General features: G+C 43.1%; 1 protein-coding gene across 5 annotated transcripts in view; it reads left to right on the forward strand.

The window, feature by feature from the left end:
- The window catches only part of sbf1 (SET binding factor 1), a 54,291-nt gene that overhangs the window by 7,500 nt on the left and 22,959 nt on the right, over positions 1-23,832 (forward strand). For 2 of the 5 annotated variants that reach the window (XM_084573326.1, XM_084573328.1), the window contains exons 2-10: positions 11,591-11,679; positions 13,642-13,779; positions 14,073-14,195; positions 14,421-14,531; positions 15,647-15,724; positions 19,824-19,929; positions 20,388-20,520; positions 20,634-20,742; positions 22,645-22,758. In XM_084573326.1, the coding sequence (XP_084429452.1) occupies positions 11,591-11,679; positions 13,642-13,779; positions 14,073-14,195; positions 14,421-14,531; positions 15,647-15,724; positions 19,824-19,929; positions 20,388-20,520; positions 20,634-20,742; positions 22,645-22,758 (1,001 nt within the window). The remainder of the gene's footprint in view (positions 1-11,590; positions 11,680-13,641; positions 13,780-14,072; positions 14,196-14,420; positions 14,532-15,646; positions 15,725-19,823; positions 19,930-20,387; positions 20,521-20,633; positions 20,743-22,644; positions 22,759-23,832) is intronic. The other 3 variants (XM_084573327.1, XM_084573329.1, XM_084573330.1) reach the window with 3 other exon arrangements.

Consider the following 23,832-nt stretch of genomic DNA (forward strand, 5'->3'; position numbering starts at 1 on the left):
ACGATTTGAATCTCCTACACGCGTGAGCTAATTTCCCTGCACAGTCATGTGAGAGTTGTCAAGTGAACCAGTCAGCTAGATGAGGATCTTATGAATTAATATCGTATCTTTTATATCAAGATTGATTTGAATTGGAAAGTCGGTCGGTTGTGTCAGCCCGAGAGTCACTAGGTCGGCTTCCTGTTTAATTATAAGACTCAGCAATTGGCTGCCTAAGAAGCAAGATGTAATTTCTGGTATGCGTGCACGGGTGAATAATACCGGGGTCGAGTTTTGAGGGGTTAGTTTGCTCTGGACTTCAATCTTAAACTAAAAGATAGAAGAGAAGGTAAAGGAGGAAAGAAGACCATTTGTCTAAATGATTAGAGGGATGTAAAAGACCTGAGTGCCAGCAGATAAGTTGTGATTGAGTGCATTAGCCCAGAGCTGACGTGCTTCCTGTTGCAGTATTCTGAGGCAGCTCACGGAAGTTTAGTTTGTATCTCGTTCTTGAGGACCTGCTTGCATTAATACCACATTTCCTGTATTTCATTTAGTCTGTGGTGGAGAATCGTGTTTATTAATTCTTACATAGGTGCTGTCGCTGTGCTCCGCCGAATTCTCCTTTGCTCTTGCCTTTAAGTAAAGGCGAAGGAGACCCAGCTGATTGGAAGATGACGGCATTCTTTCATTTGCCAAGAAATATTTTTCAAGCACCACACCTTCGTGCCCCTCTAGAGCCAAAAGTGCGTGACAGCATCATGTCGGCATGCGTACCACGTGCCTTCCTCATCATGTGATTGTCGTCCACTGATAAGTCATACTTGCACGTAGGTGAATATGCAAACTTCACAAAACATGCCCCTTTTCATAGCTCATACCAGGCATCATTAATGTGTGTCTAAATAGATTGAGTCTTTTTTAGATCTAGAACACCAAAATATGCTTAAACCTCGCTGATGTTCCTTGTTGTGAAATGATAAGTATGCTCACTGTAGTAGTTGACTCATGTGATTCATAAAATCCCATACAAGTATATTGTGATATTCAGTTTGTTTGATGATACATGGCCTTCTACAACGAGAGAAATCAATGAGAGGGGAACTGTCTTTGGTCTGTTTCAGGCCGAAACAGTGCTGAGCTGGTGATGATTCATGACTGTCAGCCTCTTTGTAAATACACTGCGCTGCTCATTGTGACTCGCTCGGGGCTGGGCAGTCACAGCCAACTGGCAGAGGGTGAGCTCCGCATAAGTCCGAAGTCTTGCCACTATTGCTCGATCAGCAGCCCTTTAAACAGATGTACACATATGTAAAGATATTTTTCCCAGATTTAATAAATAATTCTAACCAATACGCTCGGGATGTCTCTTAAGCCTCTTAAGGCTTAATTTAAAGCTGAACTTTTCGTAGAATTAAGCTTGGATAAAAGAGAAAATTTGAGCTATTCTCTTGAAAACCTTTTTTCCCAGATTGCTTAATATTATCTCACATATGGACCAGTAGTAGTACGTGGCAGTGAGTCTGAGTGGCTTGTACTTAGAACATTGGACTGTTATTTTGTTTGTGCATGTCTCACCAACTGCCTGTGTAAGTTTTCTGCAGCTCAAGATACTCAATGCTGCGTTTGTAAGAAAAAACAGGTTGTGTGCTGAGCTCATTTAAGACAGAAGATGTGTTTTTTCTGGAGGAACAATGGAATTCCTGATGAGATGTCTAAGCCAGGATAATGGGAGACTGATGGTGCAGCACGAATAAAAATAGACTGTTTGAGAACCAGTGTTATTGGTTCACAGCCAAAACCAGATGCCAGTGGAACCTGCGTAGGACTCACGGTGACAACTGCGTGAAAACAAAGAAAGCAAAAGGGAGAAGAAGTGTCTTGCCTTGTCGTTTAAAGGATGTCAATACGGACATCTGGTTAATTTCAGCAGAAGCTCCAAGGCTCTGCTCGGAAAAGTCATATCTGTGCAGAATTTGTTGGAAGATTTGGCGGAGGTTTGGTCTCACGCCAGACTGGAGTGTACAGTTGTCGAAATGCGTCAGTGTGCTGATTGGTTCGGTGGTTTCCGAAGAGAACTGCGGCCTGAAAATGCAAACTGTGCTCTGTTAGTCGTTAGTTTAGCGTTAGTGCTTTGCAAACTTCTAAATCAGTTCGCTCTGTTCACCACCTCCTCTTTCATCTGCCACATTTAAACGTAGTTATTTACAATTTCAGATCCAACCCATACCAGCTGATCTTTGCTAGTTTCTTGGTATTTGACAGCAGACTTGGCAATGCTGTGAGGAGACAAATTCATTAGTTTCTATTATTATGTTTTGCTTGTCATTTCGTCAAGCTTACTTCTGTGATCCATATTTCTTATTGATAAACTTGCCTTGGCTTGGTTGGCCAACCTTTACCAAGCTTTCCCCCAAAAATCTAGTTTCTGCTTAATTTGTCTACTCTAACCACCACTTGCCAAGCAGCTAGCAGCTCCCCAAGAAGCTGTCAGGAATCTCCCACAGTCTGACGGATAGGATAGGGTTATCATTATGTGAGTTATCTAGGCAGACAGTCGGGAGGCGGTTTTCCCCAAAACTGTAGCGTCGGAACCCCAGAAACACCAGCAAGTGGCACGGCTAAACTGTCCCGACCGTCGCTTTTTAGCACTTAATAGTAGTTCATTCAAAAGACTCATTTGTACCATGCAAACAATTTTTATTTCTTTGAGTTTTGACTTAGAGGAGGTTACGTCAAGGTACCTGATAAGCTGGGATTTCGTCCTCTGTTCAGGACTATGTGGTTGTCTGTCACTGTCAAAGGTTCTTGGTAATGATTTATAGTTTGACTTTGTCCTACGTACCAAAGCAGAACTCTGTGGTGTTTATTTAGTAGATGTACAACTGATAACTGGGAATCGATTGAATAGATTTTGCTGTCTTAAATGTTTGTATGATTGTGGATATAGGTGGCTGTGTGAATGCATTTAAAAATAAAAAATATAATATAATATATAATAATTAATTGGAATTAGGGGTAGATTCAAATTCTCCTTGGCATCTTGGCAGCTCCCCCTCCCAGCAAACTCTGCAAATGAGTTATTGTCTGCAATCAGAAATCATCCCAAGTATTGTTTCGATGCGCTATATATGACCTGGATATGAAGGAATAAACAGCCCCAGCTCTGTTAGTGTTGAGTGGAAGCAGAATCCTGAATGGAGCAGATTCAGAAACGCCTCTCAGAGTGACTGGAAAGCAGATGACTGGGGCTGTGTGAGCTTTGGCAGGCTTTCCCAGTCCGTTGAATCCTTTTGGTGCAGGGGTGAATTGAGAACTGAGAGGAAGCAAAGTTCATGTTATTAAATGTCAGTTTTTGATATGAATGAGCTCTGAAGCAACCTGCCACCTACAGCTGAAATAAGTTTGCTCTCTCTGGCTGCCGTGCCCCTCTCTGAGCCCATTTCCTCTCCTGGAAAGCCTTTTCTTTTTGTTTTGGGGGTTTGGTTGGTGGAGGAGAATGGGGGGGGGGGGCATTAGTTTTGCAGGAAGGATGTGAGTTTGCTGAAGAGCTTTTGCACAAAGAAAATGTCCCACATTGTCTCCAGGGTGACGGCAGTTGCTCGATGGAGCTTTTTTTTTTTTTTTTCGCCCTCTGTTTTGTTCCTAAATGGCAGCTCTGCTGAGCCATTTGGTTTTGACCATGGATTGACTCATTCATTTATGTAAGGTTCTCATCTTTTCCGTCATCTGACACCATATTCAGCAGCAAATATCAAGTGTTTCCTATTGGTGAGCACCTCTGTGGACTGACATTAAACCCTGCTGTGTTCCCCTCAACCCAACGACTTCCCTCGGCCCGTTACTGCAGCGCTGCTTTCAATCAGGGAGTGACTCATACTCCTTCATATTACAGGCCTGTCCTCCTCGTGTGCATCAGAAAGTGCGCAAGCGTGCACGGCGTATTCATGTGTGCGTAGTAGCAAGCTGGATGGACAGCTTGGAGACTGTTGTGAGAGGGTGCGGTGGGGAGTTTGAAATTAATGATGTCAGTTTTGGACGTTTCTGCAGATATTATCTTAGTCCACAGTGATGCTGAAGTTGTGAAAAGTAATGCAGCTCATCCCATCGACACCGAGACTGCACCAAACCTGCAGTGTGTGTGGCACAAAGTTAGAGATTGAGCTGCTTAAGCGTGGATATTAGTGAAGCGTAAAAAGCGCACATACTTCCTCTCTCAGAGCCTTAAACTGCAATCATCTGTCTTCAGACCAGCTTAGATACCCCATCTTGTTCATAGTTGCAAATCTGCACAGACAAAAAAAAACAAAAAAAACATGAAAACTCGCAAGGCCTCCGAGCTCTATTGTCCCAGCGGCTGCAGTCGCCGTGGAAACAGCCTGATGTCGTGTCACTGTGGTTTGGAAGCTTGCGAACGAGAAGCTGCGGTCTGGTTTAGCACAAAAGAGCATGACTGCACACACACACACACACACACAGACAGACACACACACACTGAGCTACACACTTGTTTCGGCTCTGATTGCCATCGGTCAGGGATCACATGACTGGTCGAGCTCCTTCCATCCTGAGTCACTGCTGGTCGTCATCTGTGCCAAGAGTCATCGCCGGCTCTGGAACACACACACACATGACCTGTGGATTGCGGCTAGCGTGAGGCTCTGATTGTAACCGTGTCCTCGTCTGCAGGAGGATGAAAAAATATGGGTGCCAGAACGTACCTTTCCTATGCTTTTAACATATATTCATTTCTTTCCTTGCCAGCAGCCAGGACCAGGACTTGTAAAGAAATAGAATAAAGTGGTCGGTTGGCAAACCAGGAAGCATGCAAGCCTTATTTGGTTGTTAATGGCTGCTTCTTAGAGAGAGTTTAACAGTGGACAAATGGCCTGTTTACAGTCTGCAGTCACGCTCAGCACCTCAAGAACCCAATTCACTGATTGCAGCTTGCTGATTGTGCAGCTCAGACTGTAATCACCTCTGATTCATGAGGTGGACAAAATAACAGAAACGCGGTGGAGTACTGTGCAGCGGCTCTGCAACAGCGTGGTGTTTTGCCATTTTTGTCAAGTCCGCTTGAGGTGTTGAATCAGATCAGTGGTCATTTTTTGAGCCCGTCGGTGCAGCTGTGATCTTTGGATTCGCGTACTCGATAGTTCAGACTTGGCAAGTTCGATTATGAAGTACAGACTCTGGAGGATGGGAGGGTGCAGTGCGGTCATTCTGGAACTGGAACTGGAACAGCAGCGTTCTGTGTTGATCCATTGCAGAAGTTTAAACCTAATGTAAGGGTCCATAGTCTGCCATAAGCTGAAATTGAAACGTATTCAGAGGGGTGTCAAATGCAAGAAGAAAGGCAACGAAAGGAAAAGCCTAAAAATAAAACTGATAGCCAGCCAGCCAGCCAGCCACTATCCCACTGTTGCGCGACAGATCTGGCTGATAGCTGGATGTCATATGTCTGCAAGGCCAGTCCGCTTGTTACACATTCCTCTCACACCGCATAGGCTGATAGTGAGCTCTTTGAAAGTGCTGCCTTACATCACCAGCAGCTCTGTCTGCACTCATGTCTGCAGACTGCAGTCTATTACCTGAACAACTTTGACCAGACTGAAAGTATTTTAACCTACCGTGTGCCAGTCCGCTGCCATGTTCGTTGTGTGGGCTGCATGGTTGTGATTCAAAGGAAGCGATTTTTCTTTAGTTCTTTCCCCCATAGTAGTAAGTAGCGTTTGATTAAATCTGAGATGCAAGGTTACCATACAGTAATGTCCCAACATCTGTCTTCACTAAAATGATCAAGGTGATGATGTGAAATGTGAAGAATGCAGGCAGGAAAAGAAGGCTATGTAATCAAATTACTCTTGAGGTTAAGGACATTCAAGCAGCGTACAGTCACGTCATCATCGTGCACCCGCCTCTTGTTGGTCCAGCACACATGTACAGTTATTTGAGGTCAGCGCTTCTCAGACTCTCAGTTTGCAAGTTCATAGGCAGTCGATTGTTTCTTCAGCGTACCTGCCAGTCCACAAGCTCTGCATTATCAGACCGTCATGGGAGGCATGTCCGGTCAACTCGATAAGAAACAAAATGAATTACCAACGTATTCACATTTTGTTTAAACAATATAGTTTTCTGATATCGGTATCTAAGTGATTTCTCATTATTGAATTCCAACAGATGACCTTAATTTCTAAACCCTGTATTTAGCAATTCTCCAAATACAGGTGGACATTTAGCTAATTGCACATCACCATGAAATGCACTTTATCACTTTCAGTGCCATGCTGCAGAATCATCTGCAAACACTAATGTGTTTGTCCAAAGTAAACATTTTCATTATCATCAGTCGTGCATTAGTTCCACTCTCAGTTCCAGTCAGTGCTGCCTTTGTATTTGCTCATGTAATAATATGGGTGTGTTGCTTGCGCTCACTCAATGTGCCAGGCACAGAACTGTCACTTTGGCAAAATTCAGATTTAATTTCATTGTCCGGGAAACCTGCAGCTTTTTATCAGGAATAATCAGTTTGGTTAGAAACAAACACAGAGGAACTGTAAAGGTGTAGGTTATATATGAACTGTAGCTGTGTGCAATGATGGGCATCGTGTTTTGTCTGCTTCTTAGGTTAGCTGGCAGCCAAGGCTTTGGTCGTGTCCTCCAGAGGCCTACAGACCACCGCATAATGACTCTGCTGTGCTCTCACAGATACTTACCAGACATGATTGCTTTACGATAAATAGATTCCTTTTCCATCCTGAGACAAGGGACAGAGCTTGCATCTTTTGATGATGACATGTTTATTGTTACGTGTCATTAGAGTTCGTTATAGAATGTCCTGTGTTTGGTAGCACACTGCTCTGCCAGCGAGCAGTTTGCTAAGTCGAGTGACAACAGAATTTGTGCGGGAGCTGTAAAATCTTAGACTTATTAACAGGTGGTTCGATGTTTTCAGTCTGAGCAGAATATACACTGAAGCGTGGCAATCCCAAATTGTCGAGAGTTTGTAGCAGATCGTATTCTTCATTTATTTTTACACCAATAGGGACATTTCATTTGAAATACAGTATCTAATTGTTGACAGCCGCACCACTTCCTGGCAGAATGGCGACCACGACAGTCATGTCTGGCCTCGATCACTGCCAAGTGTGCCGCCCGAGAAACCTCTTTCACTTTCATGCAGATTTGTTCTCCCTCTAACCCATTACTTGCTGCCACTAATCGACGTTACCATAAGAGTGAAGGCCATAAGCCTTACCTACCGTCCCATGGCACAGATGTAGCTGTAGGGATCGCCACCTTATCAATTTAGCTAAGATGTTCCTCAAACACATTGTCTTAGTGTAAGAGATTATGAGAAAGTCCACGCAAACTTAAACTGTACACCATAGTGTAGAGTCCTTTGAACACTAAGTGATGACCTCTGCTCACAGTAACCTCCTTAGTTTCACTTTACGTTCAAACGACTCTCTCTGCTCTGTGAGCTTGAAGCCCGTGATGCAAGTAACAGACATAATGTGTGGGTAGGGAGTTGTCTAGAATCATTTTGACAGCTTGTTCTTGGGTTTGTCCCTAATTGTTTGAAGCCCTAGCTTACGTAGGTGTGTGCAAACCATGTCGATCACCTAACCCAGCTCTCTCATCATGCATGGGACGTTGTGTTTCTGTGAAATAATATATTCCAAAATGAGCTTCTGAAGCTTCTCTGCAAACACTAACCCAATGCCTCTCCTGTTGGGTGTCTATCACTCTGAATGTTCTACCACCCAGGGTGGCTAGTTTGATACCAGAAGTTGTACCAGTCCTCGTAATATGGAGAAATTACATTACTGCAATTCCCTACTAGGACTGGTGGGTAGTACTATATGTTTTCATGCAGAAAGTATTACTCCTGCTCAATGTTGCTTTCACTTTTTGTGGCGTTGTGGGTTCAGAAATTCCAGGTATGTCATTTTATTTCTGTTTTAGCTGCTGCGTGACGCAATGCTCCAAATCTCACTTGGGTTTAATTTCAGTCTCCATTTGTTGTTGAATATAGTGCCTCTGGTAAATACTGCAACTTCAAGTGTGCTGTTCGTATAATAGCACTTCATGCTCGGCTGGATGAAAGCAAGTGTCACTCAAGTTTATCAAAACAAGACGTAAGCACCTACACCTGAATGGGATGTAAAGAACTATGCCCAAGTGACCAGTTGCAATGCGGGTGATGAATGGAGGAGGTTGCGTAAACGTTTGCCTGACCATTTCTTAAATTGGAAACGTGTTGCTTTGCCTGAATGCATACGTGTTAAATCCAGTTAAGTCTGATTTTTCTCACTCAAGCATAAACGCTCCCTCTTCACTCTCTTCACGCAGTTGGTTTATTTTGCACGTATTGTCATGTTGAGTTGCGATGCAGCAGCAAGACTGTGGATAAGCTCCAGTGCATTGTTGAGTATTGAAAGTCCTTTATGAGCCATCTAAAACCTTTGTGTTTTGACAAAGACTGAGAAAAACTGGAAATTCATAACCTTGGCAGTCGTCTGCATTGGTGTTTCTTACTGGTTCATTAACGGCATGCTTTGTTAACAACTTCAATGGGTCAGCCATGTTCACAGTATGAAAAGTTGCACATTGTTGCCAAGAGGAAAAATATTTTTAGGTTGTTCCATCAGCATTCCCTGAGACTGCATACCGTACTATCAGACAGCTTGATAGTATCGTAGAAACCCACACACTGGTACAAACAGAATCATAGTATTTTCTTTCATTTCTTTTTGAGCAACTAGTGGTGCAGCTGTTCGTTTACTTTTAACCATGCCACGGTGACAATATTGCTCTAATTGATCTGAATAATTGCTGAATTTATAAAGGCAGGTGAAATCCTGGTTTGCATTCCAAACATTCCTTTGGTGCACACGGATATATCCTTTACATCTCTTAATTTGAGCGATAGCCTCTTGGAGGAATTTGTTGTGTCTAGCTTGCCTGGCGATAAAACGGCCCAGCGAACTGGGTTTAAACACTTAACATAAGAGTGATCGCATGCGTTGTTTCTGTGGCCACAAGGGCTGTGTCTCTCCCACCGCTGTCATTCTCTCCTCATTTACACGCTCGTTCTGCTGCAGGATGTCCTGCTTTAACTGGCTGAATAATCCCCACCCTGTCGGACTGTTGGCTAACTAGGTGTGTGCGCCAGCTTTGATCCTTTGTGTGTTCATTATCTACTGACAGCATGTTGTCCTAGATGATTCCTTGTGAAAGACAGGCTTGGGTACCAGGGCGGTTTGCTAAGTAACATGACTCCTGACGAGGCCTCTGTCTACTTGTGGTACAATAATGCACGGAAACGCAATTAATTGACACACACTCTTAAAACAAATATGATAATAAATAATGTTCACCTCTTATTGCTTCAAATAAAAAAATTCCCTAAGCTACAGGACTGATACAGTGCTCCTCACAGCGTTCCCTCTAAGGTTTCAGTTGTATTTGTTAAGGCCAAAATGTTTCAGAATAGGAAGGGGTTTTGGAATCATTTCAAAATTCAGAGGAAATTCACCTCTTGTCTTTAATGACTTCGTCACAGAGCACCACTCCCACAAGGGTCCTCGTGTCACTTTTCACTAGGGAAACAGAATGACTTTAACATTTCCCTGTGTGTTTTGGGAGCTGGCCTACTTTCTTGTTTGTGTATTGTCCGTTTTAGTTCCCTTGGTAAAAGACACAGCCTCTTTTGTTTTCTCCGAGGCACAATTTAGAACAAAATGTTTAGGGTCGGCTTAAATACTGGGGAGAACCTCTCTTTTATTTAGCTATTTTGATTCATGCCGTTTTATTCTAGATTTCCTTCCATTGTATCGGGAGGTTAAGTGTATTCTCTGTGCGGATGAATGCTGCCATTAAGCAGTCTGCAGAGCTTCGGTTGGAACTAAGCTGAAAGACGGGCTTGTGGTGGTTACATAAGTCAGCCTTTGTTGTGTCATTGTGCCGCTGGGATGAGCCAGGCTCCGGCCAACAGTGGAAATGGCCTCATTATGCAGCAACAAATGAGCATTTTAACACATCTCACAAATGTTTAACAGGCAGATATGGACTCGTTTAATGGACCGATGTGACAGTATGCATGTGAAAACAGCTTTTACTCAGACATACACAATCTACAACTTTATTTCAGATTTCAGATTATTGTCATTTAAAACGCAAGCCACCAGTTGACAAATATACTTCAGTGCAATTTGTTTGCCTGCTTGCCTTTTAAATACGGTTTACCATATGCATGTGACTGGTAGCACCTGGGGTCAGTGACTGCATGCTTCAGGTTTAAAGGTGTGCCTCTAAGGGAATTTGCCAGTTTTGCACCCTTGAATGATGAACAAAGATAATTGGGTCTGTCGCAGTTATTACATAATGCCTGATTGCAATTATCTGAGCTGGCTGCTGTCATTTATAAAAACCAGCTGGTTTATTCCATAGACTGTATATAAATATGGACAATGCATCCCCACTTCCTTGCATTCGTCAAAGTGACACTACTTTCCCAGGGATATGGGCGGTCACATCCTGTTTCTATAGAGTCAAATAACAAACTAAGGGGAAACTTATTAGAAAAAATGGACACTTGAACATGCATCAGTATTATGTTAACTACCTAAAATGACAGAAACCATCCTTGAAAAATATTTGACATGTGTTGTTTTGTTTTAGTTTGGCCCAGGTCTCATCCGCTCTTTGAAAAATTTCATCTCGTTGTGTCCCTTTTTTCTGTTTAATGGTACCTGACGGGAGAGTTGATTAACCCAAGGTGCTTAACTTCTAAATGGTGACTATTTTGAGCCGAAGAAATTCATCCATCCAATACAGCTGAAAAACAAGGGTTTAAAGAAGTTAAAAAGTGTCGAGTTAAATCGTAAATCGCAAATGTTTGAATGAAAATGAATCGTCCACTAAGATTTCCTGATGGTCACACCAATATTGGTCCTATTGGATCCATAGCTGGCTAGCTAAATATGCTATTTTAAATGGTGGTAGAATGTTTTGACACAAAGTTTAAAGGTTTATATTTTCAAAGCTTTTTTCTTTTGTGAGTAATTACCAGTAATTTGGAAATGCTTGATCTAAGCTTTTAACTGTAATTAAGCTGATGAAAGCTACGGATGTTAAAACATATTACCATTCTGATGGTGCAAAGCCACAGAGTTGGTTGTATTTGTGTGCCCCCATCTGAACAATTAGAACAGGGTGTTGCGGTGAGGCAACATCCTCCAAACAAACCTCCTTGTCGCTCTTCTGAGGATTGTAATATCCAGATTTACTGCTTCGCTGTACGTAGCATGCCATTCAAAAGACATGGGCTACAAAGCTAATGGAGAGCATGTGTGACCGTATGCCAAGTCTCCCCAATCACGGTGGCATAGTGCAGCAAAACATGCATTTCCTTTTAATGTGATTATTTGAATTGAGGTTTTATTTGTTTGCCAGCATACAAGACAACAGATGTAAGCGACGCCAGTCCGCTGATAAGGTTTATTGAAAAAAACTCCAAGGAGCTTATTAGTAGAAACAATTAGACAACAAACAATCTCAATAACATTGACTGACCTCTACGTTCGTCCCTCTGTGTTTCTCCCAGCAGTGGAGGGTGAGGGTCAAGGTCGCATTCTCCAGCGGTTTCCTGAGAAAGACTGGGAGGACAGCCCGTTCCCACAAGGCATAGAGCTGGTAAGTCAACACTTATAGCCATGTTCCTGTGTACCCCAGTGGTCAGAACAAGACACTTAACCCTGAGATGCTTAGGGGGCAAATCATTGGTTAAGGACATTAACTGTCAGGATTTATAACGGGAACTAATGCATCCTTCACACTCTGACCCATATGAGTACTATTTATGTGTCTCGATGTGTTTTAGCAGAAACAGGGAGTTAACAATCCTGCAGTTCTTTTATTTTGAAGGTTTCGTCCATTTGATTGCACTTGTTCTGTAGGAGAACATATTCTTCTTACACCCACATATGAGGAAACTCTTAAACTCAAGTACCATCATGGTCCTGTTTGACCCAGAAGCTTAACGAGAATCTTGGCTGTGAATCACTAGGCTGAAGTTCTTATATACCAGTGCAGTGGTATCTGAGGGTTGAATTATCACTTGGTTCATTTCAGTCACACTACACAGCATCTAGTGTTACTGCATGTATGGACTTCTGAGGATGGATGATGTGTTTGTTTGGTGGTTTCCTCCAGGGCCACCGCAGAGGCAGACTTTTTTTTTTTTTTTTTTGCCACATTGCCTTAAAGGCTCTAAGAATATATTGCTTGTTTTGTCCGAGAGTATTGAAGGGTAGACTTTAGATTTTAGTCTTTTTTGATTGGAAGAAACCAACCAAATGCTCTATCTTGTGCAATGGAAGATGGGTTTCAAGGGGACCTGGTGGTAGAATACGTTTGTCACTGGGATTTAGTTTTTCTACGTAGCTGCCCATAAGCGGGGCTCAATGTCCAGAAACAAGTAGTATAGCCATTATAAAGAATAAACCAATTCTATGCATTGGAGCGTTGTTGTTCCCAGTACTGAATGACTTATTAAGATCATATAAATGTCACCAATCCACATTAAATACAATGTATGTTCCATTCACTTTATTTATAGCACTTAGCTCATGTGCATAAATCTACCACTGGTACTTTCCTGCATATGCTAAATAGATTACATGCAAGATTGTGAAAATCCCTGATGCAGGAAGTGCTGACAATGACTTGGCTGTGCTACCAAAATTTACTCCTTAAAGTTTTTATAACCTACATTTAGGAGTTCTTTTTGCACTCCTGCGCTCATTTCAAAACTATGCTTTGACCGGATAGGCCGGAAATGAAGGACAACAACAAAAATCAAGGTCTGACAAAAAATTGTGATAGTTTTGTAGCATCTTAATTAGCCAGAAGCAGAAGAGAATCAGATTGGCCCATCGCTAATATCAAGGTCAGTTGTCCAGGCTGTTGCGTCAGCATGGATTCTCTCACTGATTAGAAAGCCGCTCTGTGATTCAGACATGAAACGAACCGCTATATATTGCTTCATAGACAGTTTCGATGCTGGAGTTCCCTTCGATAAACGGTTTCGGATTGACTTAAGATAAAGGCTAACATGTTTACCCGTGCTATATGCCACCTTTAGATCAAATAACGAGGCAACTTATTGAATAATGATATAATGCATTTCGTATCTTAACAAAAACACTGCTAATATTGACTGTTTATTGTCTGGTCACCTCAGTCAACACTGTCACACTGAGGATTGCCCCATTGCCATTTCATGTTTTGCAAGTAAATGTTTGAAAGTCGCATACCTTAACTTGTTTAAAGCAGCTACATTGTGATTAGAAATGATCCCCATCGCTCACGCTGAGCTGTGGAGGAGTCGGTGTACTATAATTTAAAAGCAGACGGAAAGTTTTCAGAACCTGTTTTGTTGCGTGAAGGATCGCCCAGCCCTACATGAATCACCACCCTGAGGTGTTGCAACAGCATGGGAACCAGTCATGTCTGATTTATCACCCATGGTGGTATCCACACTGATGTCTCTTTATTTATTTATTTTATTTTGTGCTCTTTCTTCCCATCACCAACTAATTCCAACCCATGTCCTTGTTTCACCTCTCGGCCCTTTTCTCCTCTCCTCCCGTCTAGTTCTGTCAGCCCAGCGGTTGGCAGCTGGCTCCTGAGCGGCTGCCTGCCTCCTTCTTCGTAGCGGTTTTGACTGACATCAACTCAGAGCGTCACTACTGTGCCTGCTTCACCTTCTGGGAGGGTTTAGACAACCCGCAGGTGAGACGAACGTCGGCCGCTCGCACAGATCTGTCGCCTGTCACGCAAGTTGGAGGAGTTATTTGTGCAGCAACAATCCCATCTTAGGTTCCAGAGTAGGCTGGAGCAAGGCCAGAGCTGGGTAGAGTTTTGGTTAAATGAGAGCAGCACACACTCAGACAAACGTTGGCCTGCCTCAATATATTACTTGTGTTCAAATGTAGATCGAGTTTACGATTTGCTATCATTTCTAAGTGTTTATCTCAGCCTGATGCAGCTGCAGTAATGTGTGCTTCTACCGTGTCACGCTGCAGAAAGCCGAGGCCAGCGAGGTGGATGAGGCCGACGAGGAGCTGGCCGTCGTCCAGTCGGCCAAGTTCTTCGCCCCCAAGAGCCTGGTGCTGGTGTCCCGACTCGATTACACTGAGGTGTTCAGGGTACGATAGAAAACCTCTCCAGATGTCAGCTTGTGTTTGAGTTTGTGTGCCTGGACTTAAAACAATAGAAATCCTAATGTCAAGACTACATCTAACACGTTGAAACTGGTACAATGTAAATATACTCTATCCTAATGATGTTACAGTATACAGTAGGTAATATGTGACCTTGTGTTGTGGTCTTTGTCGACTCTTAATCTGAGTTTTCCTTAATCGTTTGAACAGAACTGCTTGAGTCTGATCTACACCGTCCACGTAGATGGCCTGTCTACGCCCTTGGAAACGGTGATTGGAAATCTCCTCACTTGTGTCATCCCCATAGCTGGAGGCTCTCAGGTATAATCATTGACCAGTTATCTCTCTCTGATTCCCTTCAATAAAAGGCAGGATCATGATCTGAGTTTGGGTGTCAAAGCCGTCGCTGTAAATTGTATTAACGTCTGCACCCACCAGCAGCACTTGGACTTTGTCATGTAGGTGCTGAAAATAACCTCTGACGCCATTCCTCGGCCTCATTTCCTACACCGTTACCGCTTCTTATGTCACCCCATGCCTCGCTCAGCAGTGCAGCTCACGCAGGAAGCAAACGGCGTGTGGACGTAGAGCTCGCCACAAGCCTGCTAGAACAGCTCCTTGTTCGGCATGAACAGCCAGCAGTGCATTCATGTTAGCTCGGTACAGTGCAGAAACATTAGGCGTGTTTGAAATGTCTGGACTCTTTATGTGTTTCGTACGTATGCATGGGACTGTGCACATGCCTGCACATTTCTTTGTGCATGGGTAATTATAGATCTTGAGAGAGACATGGGGTCTGACACCAGCCACCTCATAGGACTGGTTTGACTGCAGATCTCTGTCCACGAAGGAAGCCGTCAACGCACGTTGGTGTAGCCACTCTCTTCAATTTTAGTGATACCAGACAAACAAAATAAAAATGTTTGTTTTCTTTTAGCTAACAAATCGCATATAAAACACTGTATTTGCTCTTATCACATTTAAAGTCTCCACTGATCTGAGTCAGTAATATGCAGCGAACCGCATCTGATCTTAGTTTTTCATGTATGCAACTGCTTGTGCATGTGGACATGTGCAAGATGAGGTGAAGCCGTGTTTTACTTGAGAGCCCACTGGGCTATTTAAACGTACCTGACTGCCATGACATCAGTTTTGTTCTGTTTGACTGTATTTTCTCTCGCTGTTCATTCTTTTGTATAATTTCTGATTTTGTTTTAATTCCTGTTATTATTTTATTTATTTATTTATTTTTTATGCAAGTGAACTAAACCATGCTCTCCTTTTACTCACTTGTGCTCATGGTGCTCATCCAGTAGGGACTGTTTATTTTCTCTGAATGAATAAGATGAACCCTCCCACTGTGGTTTCCAGATGTTCTAAGCCATGTGTGTTCTTCTGCGTGCACCCTACTGTACACTGGTTCCTCTGTGTTACAGATAGATGAGTCCCCCGTTTGTAGTTTAGACAAAGTTCCTCAGGCCCTGGCCTGTGACTGGCTGCTGGCCTGTCTCCAGGTAACCTTCCCGTTCTGCAAGCTTCACCAATCAACAAACCAGCTCGATGTTATTGATTCTGTTAATCAAACAGACCGGCGTTGTTTTTCTTTTCTTTGAGGAATGTGTTCTTTCCTGCAGTCATTTCAAATCATGTGTGATTTATGGCTACTGTTGACCTGTCCTTTTTTTTTTGTGTACTTTGTGATCAAGCTGTTTTCCCCGGGATCATATCAATCATTTCACTTTTTTCTTTCCTTCTATCACGTTTGTCATCAACTTGATTTGCTGAAGCTCTCGATAATCATTTGAGAACGCTGATTATTTTAAAGCAGTTTCCTCACCCTCTGACACACACTCAAACAAACACGCGCAAAACACCGTTGCTGTGCAGGCCGCAGTTCAGTTGCTTGGTGACCATATGGGATGGCAGATGGCTTCCTACCGGGCGGCGCGGCGTCTGAATGAGAGAATCAGATCTAATCAGTATTAACACACATACAGACCCAAACAGCAAAGCTAATGCGCAGCTCTCCTCACACACATCTGAAAACACACACACACACACACGTCAGTGCAGAGGTCAGACTCCCGCTTAGTTCTTTATTACACCCGATCACTCATAAAGGCCTGTACAGATGAGTTCGTACTGCACAAACAGTTCTGTTCTTGTGACTCAAGAGTAGGGCAGGCCACTTAAAAAGAGCAACACACACTTACACACATTCCTGTAACCGTTTAATCACACAGGACTTCTTTCACCGTCGCAAAAATGTCTGTCATTAGCACGGAGTGTTTGTTCAAGTCGGCCTCTGCTCAGACACACAACACGCTAAATGCAGCAGCACACGGCCACGCTGAAATAATCTGCCGGTGCGCATGCTGCCGTGGCAACGCTGTCGCACACAACAGACTGCCTTTGTCAAACCTTCTTCTGGCCGACACGGGAGTTTTATTGGTGTATGTATATCTGAAAACGTTAAAGAATGGCAGCTGGACTTGTAGAGTTTCTCAGAGACGTTTCGCCACTCATCAAGTCAGCTGATCGTGTGGAAAAACCCTCCCCTGAGCAGCAACCGTCCAATCAGAGCTTAGCAACAAGCTTTGGATTTCTCCACATGCTTAAGTTGTGTGTATGGGACAGTTGTAACTGTAAAGACTGGCTCAGATGTTCATTGTGAAGTATATATATTTATATTTTGTATTGATGGACAGACACCTAATCTTTAGGTGCAAGCATTCCACATTTATTGAATAACAGTTTGTTGAAAAGCTTGTTTAAAATGCAGACTTTGATTGAACACGTGCAAGACTTATCTGAGTAGATTACACAGCCCTAAGGCTGTTGGCCTGATCTGAGAAATGATGAGTTGCAAAAGTACAGTGAGCGGGTTGACCTTAGTGTGGAAAAAATAGCGTCATTTGTGGTCCAGAGTCATTAAACAACATGGTGAATCCCCAGAATATATGACCCTGACCTCAGACCTCCTTGTGTGTGGTAGTGTTGGATTTTCCCGTGTTCATGGACAACTTCTGTTTAGACTGGGTCAAAGTCAAGTGCCGTTACAGGAAGATGCGCAAATCTGTCTGTAAAATTAATTAACGCAATTCCAGAAACAAACCCCCGTTTCTCGACACCTCCTGTCTCATTGCCAAATGCTCTTACTGACAGGGTTGGCTAAGCAACACACAGTTGTTAAAGCCACCTCAAACTGAAAGTTGCATAATCTGGAGTGCTGGAGATCATTCCAGACAGCAGATCACACGAGGGGATGCACTTCGTTCTTAACATGGCACGTAGCCTATGAACTTTTTTATTGTCCCTGTAGAGTTGTTGCGTGGGGATTTCCCTGCAGGCGTATGGCTTTTAGTTTCAGTTTGAGGTTCTGTTATGTTTTAAAAATAGTTGTATAATCTTGTAAAAGTCAAACTTTGGTTAGGTATTTTCAGTTCTTGAGTTATGTCGGCTTTAGAAGTTCCCTTTTCAGACCAGGTCTACTGTCACAGTGTGTCAAACCCACTAAAGGGCATGGAAGTTGGACTCTGAATCATCTTATAGATTCTTCTTTCTTTTGTGTACTCTGTGTCATAAAACAAAAGCAAACTGTGTTTAGGATGATTTCTCTTTGGTACCTTTGCTTGTACTTTTACTGTTTCATATAAAAATCAATCCCATCACTTGTAAACAGGAATGCCGAATGATTGCTTTCATTTGTTTTGCCCATGCGTCTGCCATATCTGATGTTGCATTCTATGTTTTTGCACTCAGTTGTCATCTTGCAGTTCATCGTCCTGATTGTTTGTGCAGCTTCCTTGTTTTGCCATTTGCTGATAAATGACCGTCATACTGTTCTACTTTACTGTTGTCAAGTTTTGGGCCCTCCAAAACTCCTATTGTTTCTAACCTGTGTCTTATCCCGCTGGTGTGTGTTATGTGTCTGTCTGTCTCCGCTGGGTGCTTTTGTAGCCGAGCCAGGAGGAGAGTGAGGAGAGTTTGGTACGCCAGCCCGACTTCATTCTCTCTACCAATCAGCTCTCAGCTTTCTCAGCTTTCTTGTCTCCACCCATTTCCTCCTTCCAGCTGTTCCATGCACACCTCCCACAGCAGGAGAATCAATAACAGCGCTTTGATACAGGCTCGATATGTGACCAACAACTGATCCTTTCACACGCAGACTGCTCTACTCCGTGCAGTAATAATAGTTTGCTTCACATCACTAGCTCTGATGAGGAAATAGAGGCCCTAGAAATAGTATAGATACTAGTAGAGCATGCTTATCTAAGCATCAGCATCAGTAGATACATGTTCAGGACTAAGAAAGCGCAAGCAACTCTTTTAGAGGCCAAAATTTACTCAGGATATTATCACTGAATAAGATAACTATGCCTCAACATTATATTAACTACCTAAAATGACAGAAACCGCCCTTGAAAAACAATTTATTTGACGTGTATTTTAGTGATTTAGTTAGACCAAGTCCCATCCACTAACATGGAGGGGGTGGAGCTTATATGACCTATACTGCAGCCAGCCACCAGGGGGAGCTCTACTTGCTTTAGCTTCCCTTTTGAGGAGCAGTTCTGCTGTCCATCTTTATACAGTGTATGGTTAAAACAAGCAGGGAAGTAGCACAGTAACACCTCTCCGTGGCAGATTAAATAGCACATCTTCACATACTGTATGAAAATCTGCCGCTTATTATCAAACCTCTCAAGTGTATTTGAAGCAGCTGTTTGGAAGTGCTGCCGGAGACTACGCACACCCGATGATCAGATGTTGGATCACAGTATTGAGTTGCTAACAGCTTGCCCGTGGCTGCCGACGCTAACGCTGCTGCTGTAGTAAAATTGCAAGATGCTGCACTTTTTCCTGTCCCCCTCTGGGTAAATCTGAAACCGTTCTTGTCCGACGTACTGGTCCGAACGCTTAAAAGAAATCACGTCCATGTGCTGTGCAGTGTTCTGTAGTGATGTGATTTTGTGATTCAGTCTTCAAACTTATCTAAATCATCTATTTCCACTCCCAGATTCGCTTGTTATCCAAACCACACTCAAATCAATACTTATCGGCTGTTTCTTCTGTCTAGACTACAGTAGATTTTCAGGTCAAACATACTGTAAGTCAGTTTGATTGTTTATTTTTTTGCAAATTACAATTCAGGTATATTTGTGCAAAGTTAAATGCTGGGAATGTTGGATTCACTTTGCAGCCCTAACCGAATTATCTGCAGTTACCTTGTTCGGTCGCTTCCCACATGAGGCTGCTCTGGAAAATTCTCCACGCATGACACCTGCAACGTCTCCAGGATTTCTGTTTCCCATTAAGGCTCTTTAATACGGTGGTGGTGACGGTGTTGTTTTGCAGCAGCCTCGTTGGCATGGAGTCCTGCCCAGCCTCATTCATGTCTTGATCAGCTGGAATGGCTTATGTTTTATTTGTCATGTACCTGCTAAGCTTCTGGGATTCTCCATCTCTCTGTCTGACTCACGCTGCTTTCTGGACACGCGCAACTCTTTGATTAATGCACCCCGAGTAACCGCTCGTTTTCCGAGAAACCGCTTCGGTTCTCCTGGTTTTCTCACCCTCATGTCAATCCTTCTTTTCTCTTTTGAACTGTAGAGGACTATAACGTTAGGTGCTGGCGACCGGCAAGTTATCCAAACTCCAATCAACGACTCGCTCCCCGTCAGCGGCAGCAGTGTGGCCCAGCTCTTCAGGCAACTTGGTACGGGCAATTATGATGGAACTGATGAAGATTTTCTGCATGTTTTTTCGATCTTCACGTACAGCTGCCGTGTCACAGCTGTTAAACAACTCACAGTGACGTAACCATTGCAATACAACCCACAGTAAAACCCATGTTTTAGCTTGGCCCTTACATATATACAGTACGACCTCTGCAAATTTGTCCACTTGTCCTTAAGGATTAACTGATTTCAAATGGTCTAAAGTCTCAGGACAAGGCCACAGATCTCCCATGTGTCCCATTCTCACAAATACAATATCTGAGTAAAGACTTATGGGGGTTTCTTCAAATCCGGCTAAAAACGTCAACGTCAACGAACTGAGTGAACTCATTAGAATTTGCTGATTAAAGCCCACAGGCCTAACTTTAACAGAATTTGTTCCTTAATGCTTTGTTGAACCTTGTCCGAGCCTCGTCTCTGCTCTGTTCTCCCTCAGGTATAGTCAACGTGCTGTATCTGTTTTGTGCCGCCCTGACGGAACACAAGGTCCTGTTCCTGTCCAGCAGCTACCAGAGACTAACGGACGCCTGCCGAGGACTTCTGGCCATAATGTTCCCCCTCAAATACAGGTGTGTTCTCGCTCCTCCGCCTCCCTCTGCTGTGTCTTTACGCCATTCTCTCTCCGTTGTCCTAACCAGCAGCAGGTGACGTGTAAAACCTCTTCTTGTTTGTGTCTTTTCAGTTTCACCTACATACCCATCCTACCGGGAAAACTACTAGAGGTCCTGAGCACTCCCACGCCCTTCATCATTGGCGTCAACTCATTCTTCCGCTCTGAAACACAAGAACTGGTGGGTAGATACAGCACAGTGTAGATACACACATGCTTCAAATACAAAGTATACACATTTAATAGTGAAAACAATCAGGATTTGCAGTTGTACAGGTAGAAACGACACAGGGAATACATTTGCGTCATAAGGCTTTGTAGTTTTTCCTACGCAAGTCCTGGTTGGTTGTTATGTTGGACTGATAAAAAAACACAACAATCCGACTGCAGTGACGACAAGCTTTTCCTCTGCATTGTTTGAAGTGTTGCATAGTAGAGTGAGGCCGAAAACAGCAACGTGCTTGTTTGTGTGGGAGAAAATCAAACAGTGCTGTCAGAGGAACGAATCACTGCTGGATGGAGTTACAGCGGGTGATACCAGCTTGTTCATCGAGTGTAGTTAATCTAGCATGTCCATTGTTTAAAGGATGGGATCACATTTCTTTCGACCGCGTCTTTAAACCATGCTGAAAGTGCCAGTATGAACCAGTATTTGCTGCTGCGATCATTCCTCTTCTCCATGTTGGCTGTGAACTAATCACACGTTCACGCAACTTTGAGAAAGTGACGGGGCACAAAATCTGTGGTTCTCGATCCATGCTCGGGTAGTGTGACTTTGTGAAATCAAACATATTATTAGAACAATAATCTGTCCCTTAAAAAACACTGAAAGGAAGCGTTCAGAGAAAAAAATACTGTTATTGTGCAAATTATGCCATATGACTAGGTCCAACTGATATCACATCAGGTAAAATATTACCTCATTGTCATACCAGTGACCAATAAACACCAAATTACGAGGTGCTTAAGGTGGCTTAAAAAACACTTTGTACTGCATTGTCCTTTGTTCGTGCCAATGACCCCGTGAATTGTTTCACGGGGTCATTGGCAGGGCTCTCTGTAGGGCCTAATGACACAATGACATCGGCCGAGATATCGGCTGCCAGACACTCAACAAACAGCAATAAAAACAGGCGGAGGATAAAATGCAGAGCCCACACACTCGCTCAACTCCCTGTGTCAACAGTAAACAAACAAGCAGCATCACTGAGTAAAGGCCACCGTGCTCTGCGTGCGAGACCGACACCTGCTGCTGGTTCCTAGCTGTAGATAGAAATGTGATCCATGCAATGGAGTGAAAGCAATCTGTGTTAAAAGGTGATTGTCTTGTCCTCAAACAAAAACAAAGCAGCACTTTCTATGAGGCTTTCTCTGTTTATTGATATATAAATTACTTAAACTGACCTTCAGCTGTTGTGACATGGATCTGAGTTTTGATTACAATGGAGAGGTGTGTTTCATGTAAACTCTTACTGACCCGTTAAACGCTGGTTCATTTGCCCGTTATTAAATTGCCCTGCTGCCATCTGGCTCTTTGCTACCTGCTGACCTCTTTAGATACAACAGATTCTAATACAGTGTTCTTTACAGAGCTTGCCAAGAAAATTATACCAATATACAGTACACAACTATGATTAGTGTCTCAACCCCGTGATCAAAGCAAAATCTATACTGCTACCTTATTAAAGCTTGTTGAGAGTGTAATGAACGCTCCAGTTGGACGTGTCTGATTGTATCCTGCCGCATGCCACTCGCCTCGCCGCCCCGGATAGAGCCATTATTTCAATTAACAACGAGAGGCTGTGTTTGGTACATCAGTCACATGACCATTATCAATGTATGGGCAGACGTTGGGGTCGGAGGCTATCGTCTGGGCAGCCTTCCCGTCTGCCTGCAGTGAAACAGGAATGTGTGGTTCTTGTTGTTCGATAGCCAGCATCTGTAACGTAATGAGCCGCCGCTGACAGAGACGACTTTCCGTGTCTCTGCGTTTGCCTTTCACTTTCTCTAATCTGCCTGTGTATCACGCTGCAGAGGTGAAAACTGTGTTCACGTGTGTGTGTGTGTGTGTGTGTGTTTACAGTTGGATGTGATCATTGCTGACTTGGATGGAGGCACGGTTACCATCCCAGAGTGTGTCCACATTTCCCTGCTGCCCGAACCTCTCCTACAGCAGACCCAGACCGCAATCTCTATGGTAAGAGCTGCAACCTCAACACAGCACAGATCTATATCCGTAATACACAGTACTACCGCATACTGGGAGATTTCATTAGCATCCAGTGGGTGGATTCTAACATGCAGTAAGAAACCACCCATTTGAGCTTTATGGGATGAGATGCCAGGAAGTTTTTTTTTTTCAGAGGTTGTTTAAGGTCGTTTTATGGGGCTTTTTTTGTTTAGTTTTAGCTCAGATACTTGCGTTATTGCACTTCTCATATTCAGGCTACAGCTGAGGGTCTACGTAGGGTCTGGGCTGTTGCCGCAACTTCAGCGTAAAATTTACACAGCAGCCTAAACCGCATATTACTCGTTAAAACACTGTCAATCTACTCCAAATTGGAGATTGAAAATATATCTGAAGTAAAAATAGATGGAATAGTTAGCAATAGTGGCGCTTAAGGGTATGACAGGTAGCATTTAGGGGTAGCTGTTTCTAAACACAATATTCAGACTTGGCACCTCTTCCCTGCCTCATCAGCAGTGAGCATGCCATAAAGTCAGTGAAGAGAGGGAGCGGCATTTATGAGCAAATAGTAACAAAGCAGTGAATCAGAGAAATGCAACAATACAATAAATCAGCTCCGCCCTTGGTCAAACGGAAACACAGACCCAATATCCAAAGGTTGCTGCCCAGAAATATCCTGAAACGGAACAACAAAAAAAAAAAAAAAAAGAAGAAAATACAGGAAGAAGGATGTGAAAAATACTACCACGCCTTTATAGTGGGTCATAACTGATGATGACTTTGAATAATTTTCTCTCTCATCTCTTGACGTTTTAATTGGACTTGATGTGGAGACATGGCAACAGTTGATTTTTAAACTATTATGCGTTATGTGTTGTTAAATTGTTCCAATCATCCGTTACTGCACATTTGCGGCAGCAGTTTATTTTTGTAGTTGTAGTCGTGGTGGAGTTCAGATTTCTGTTCTATACAAGTTAGCAGCTAATAACTATTTCACCACAGAAATGGGTTGATTATGTTCTCGAATAATCTATTGTTCGTTCGACTTATTGATTGTAAGGCCTTACAAAAAAAAATAAGAAA

Source organism: Chelon labrosus (genome assembly GCF_963514085.1).
Source record: "Chelon labrosus genome assembly, chromosome: 23".
Classification (NCBI taxonomy): domain Eukaryota; kingdom Metazoa; phylum Chordata; class Actinopteri; order Mugiliformes; family Mugilidae; genus Chelon; species Chelon labrosus.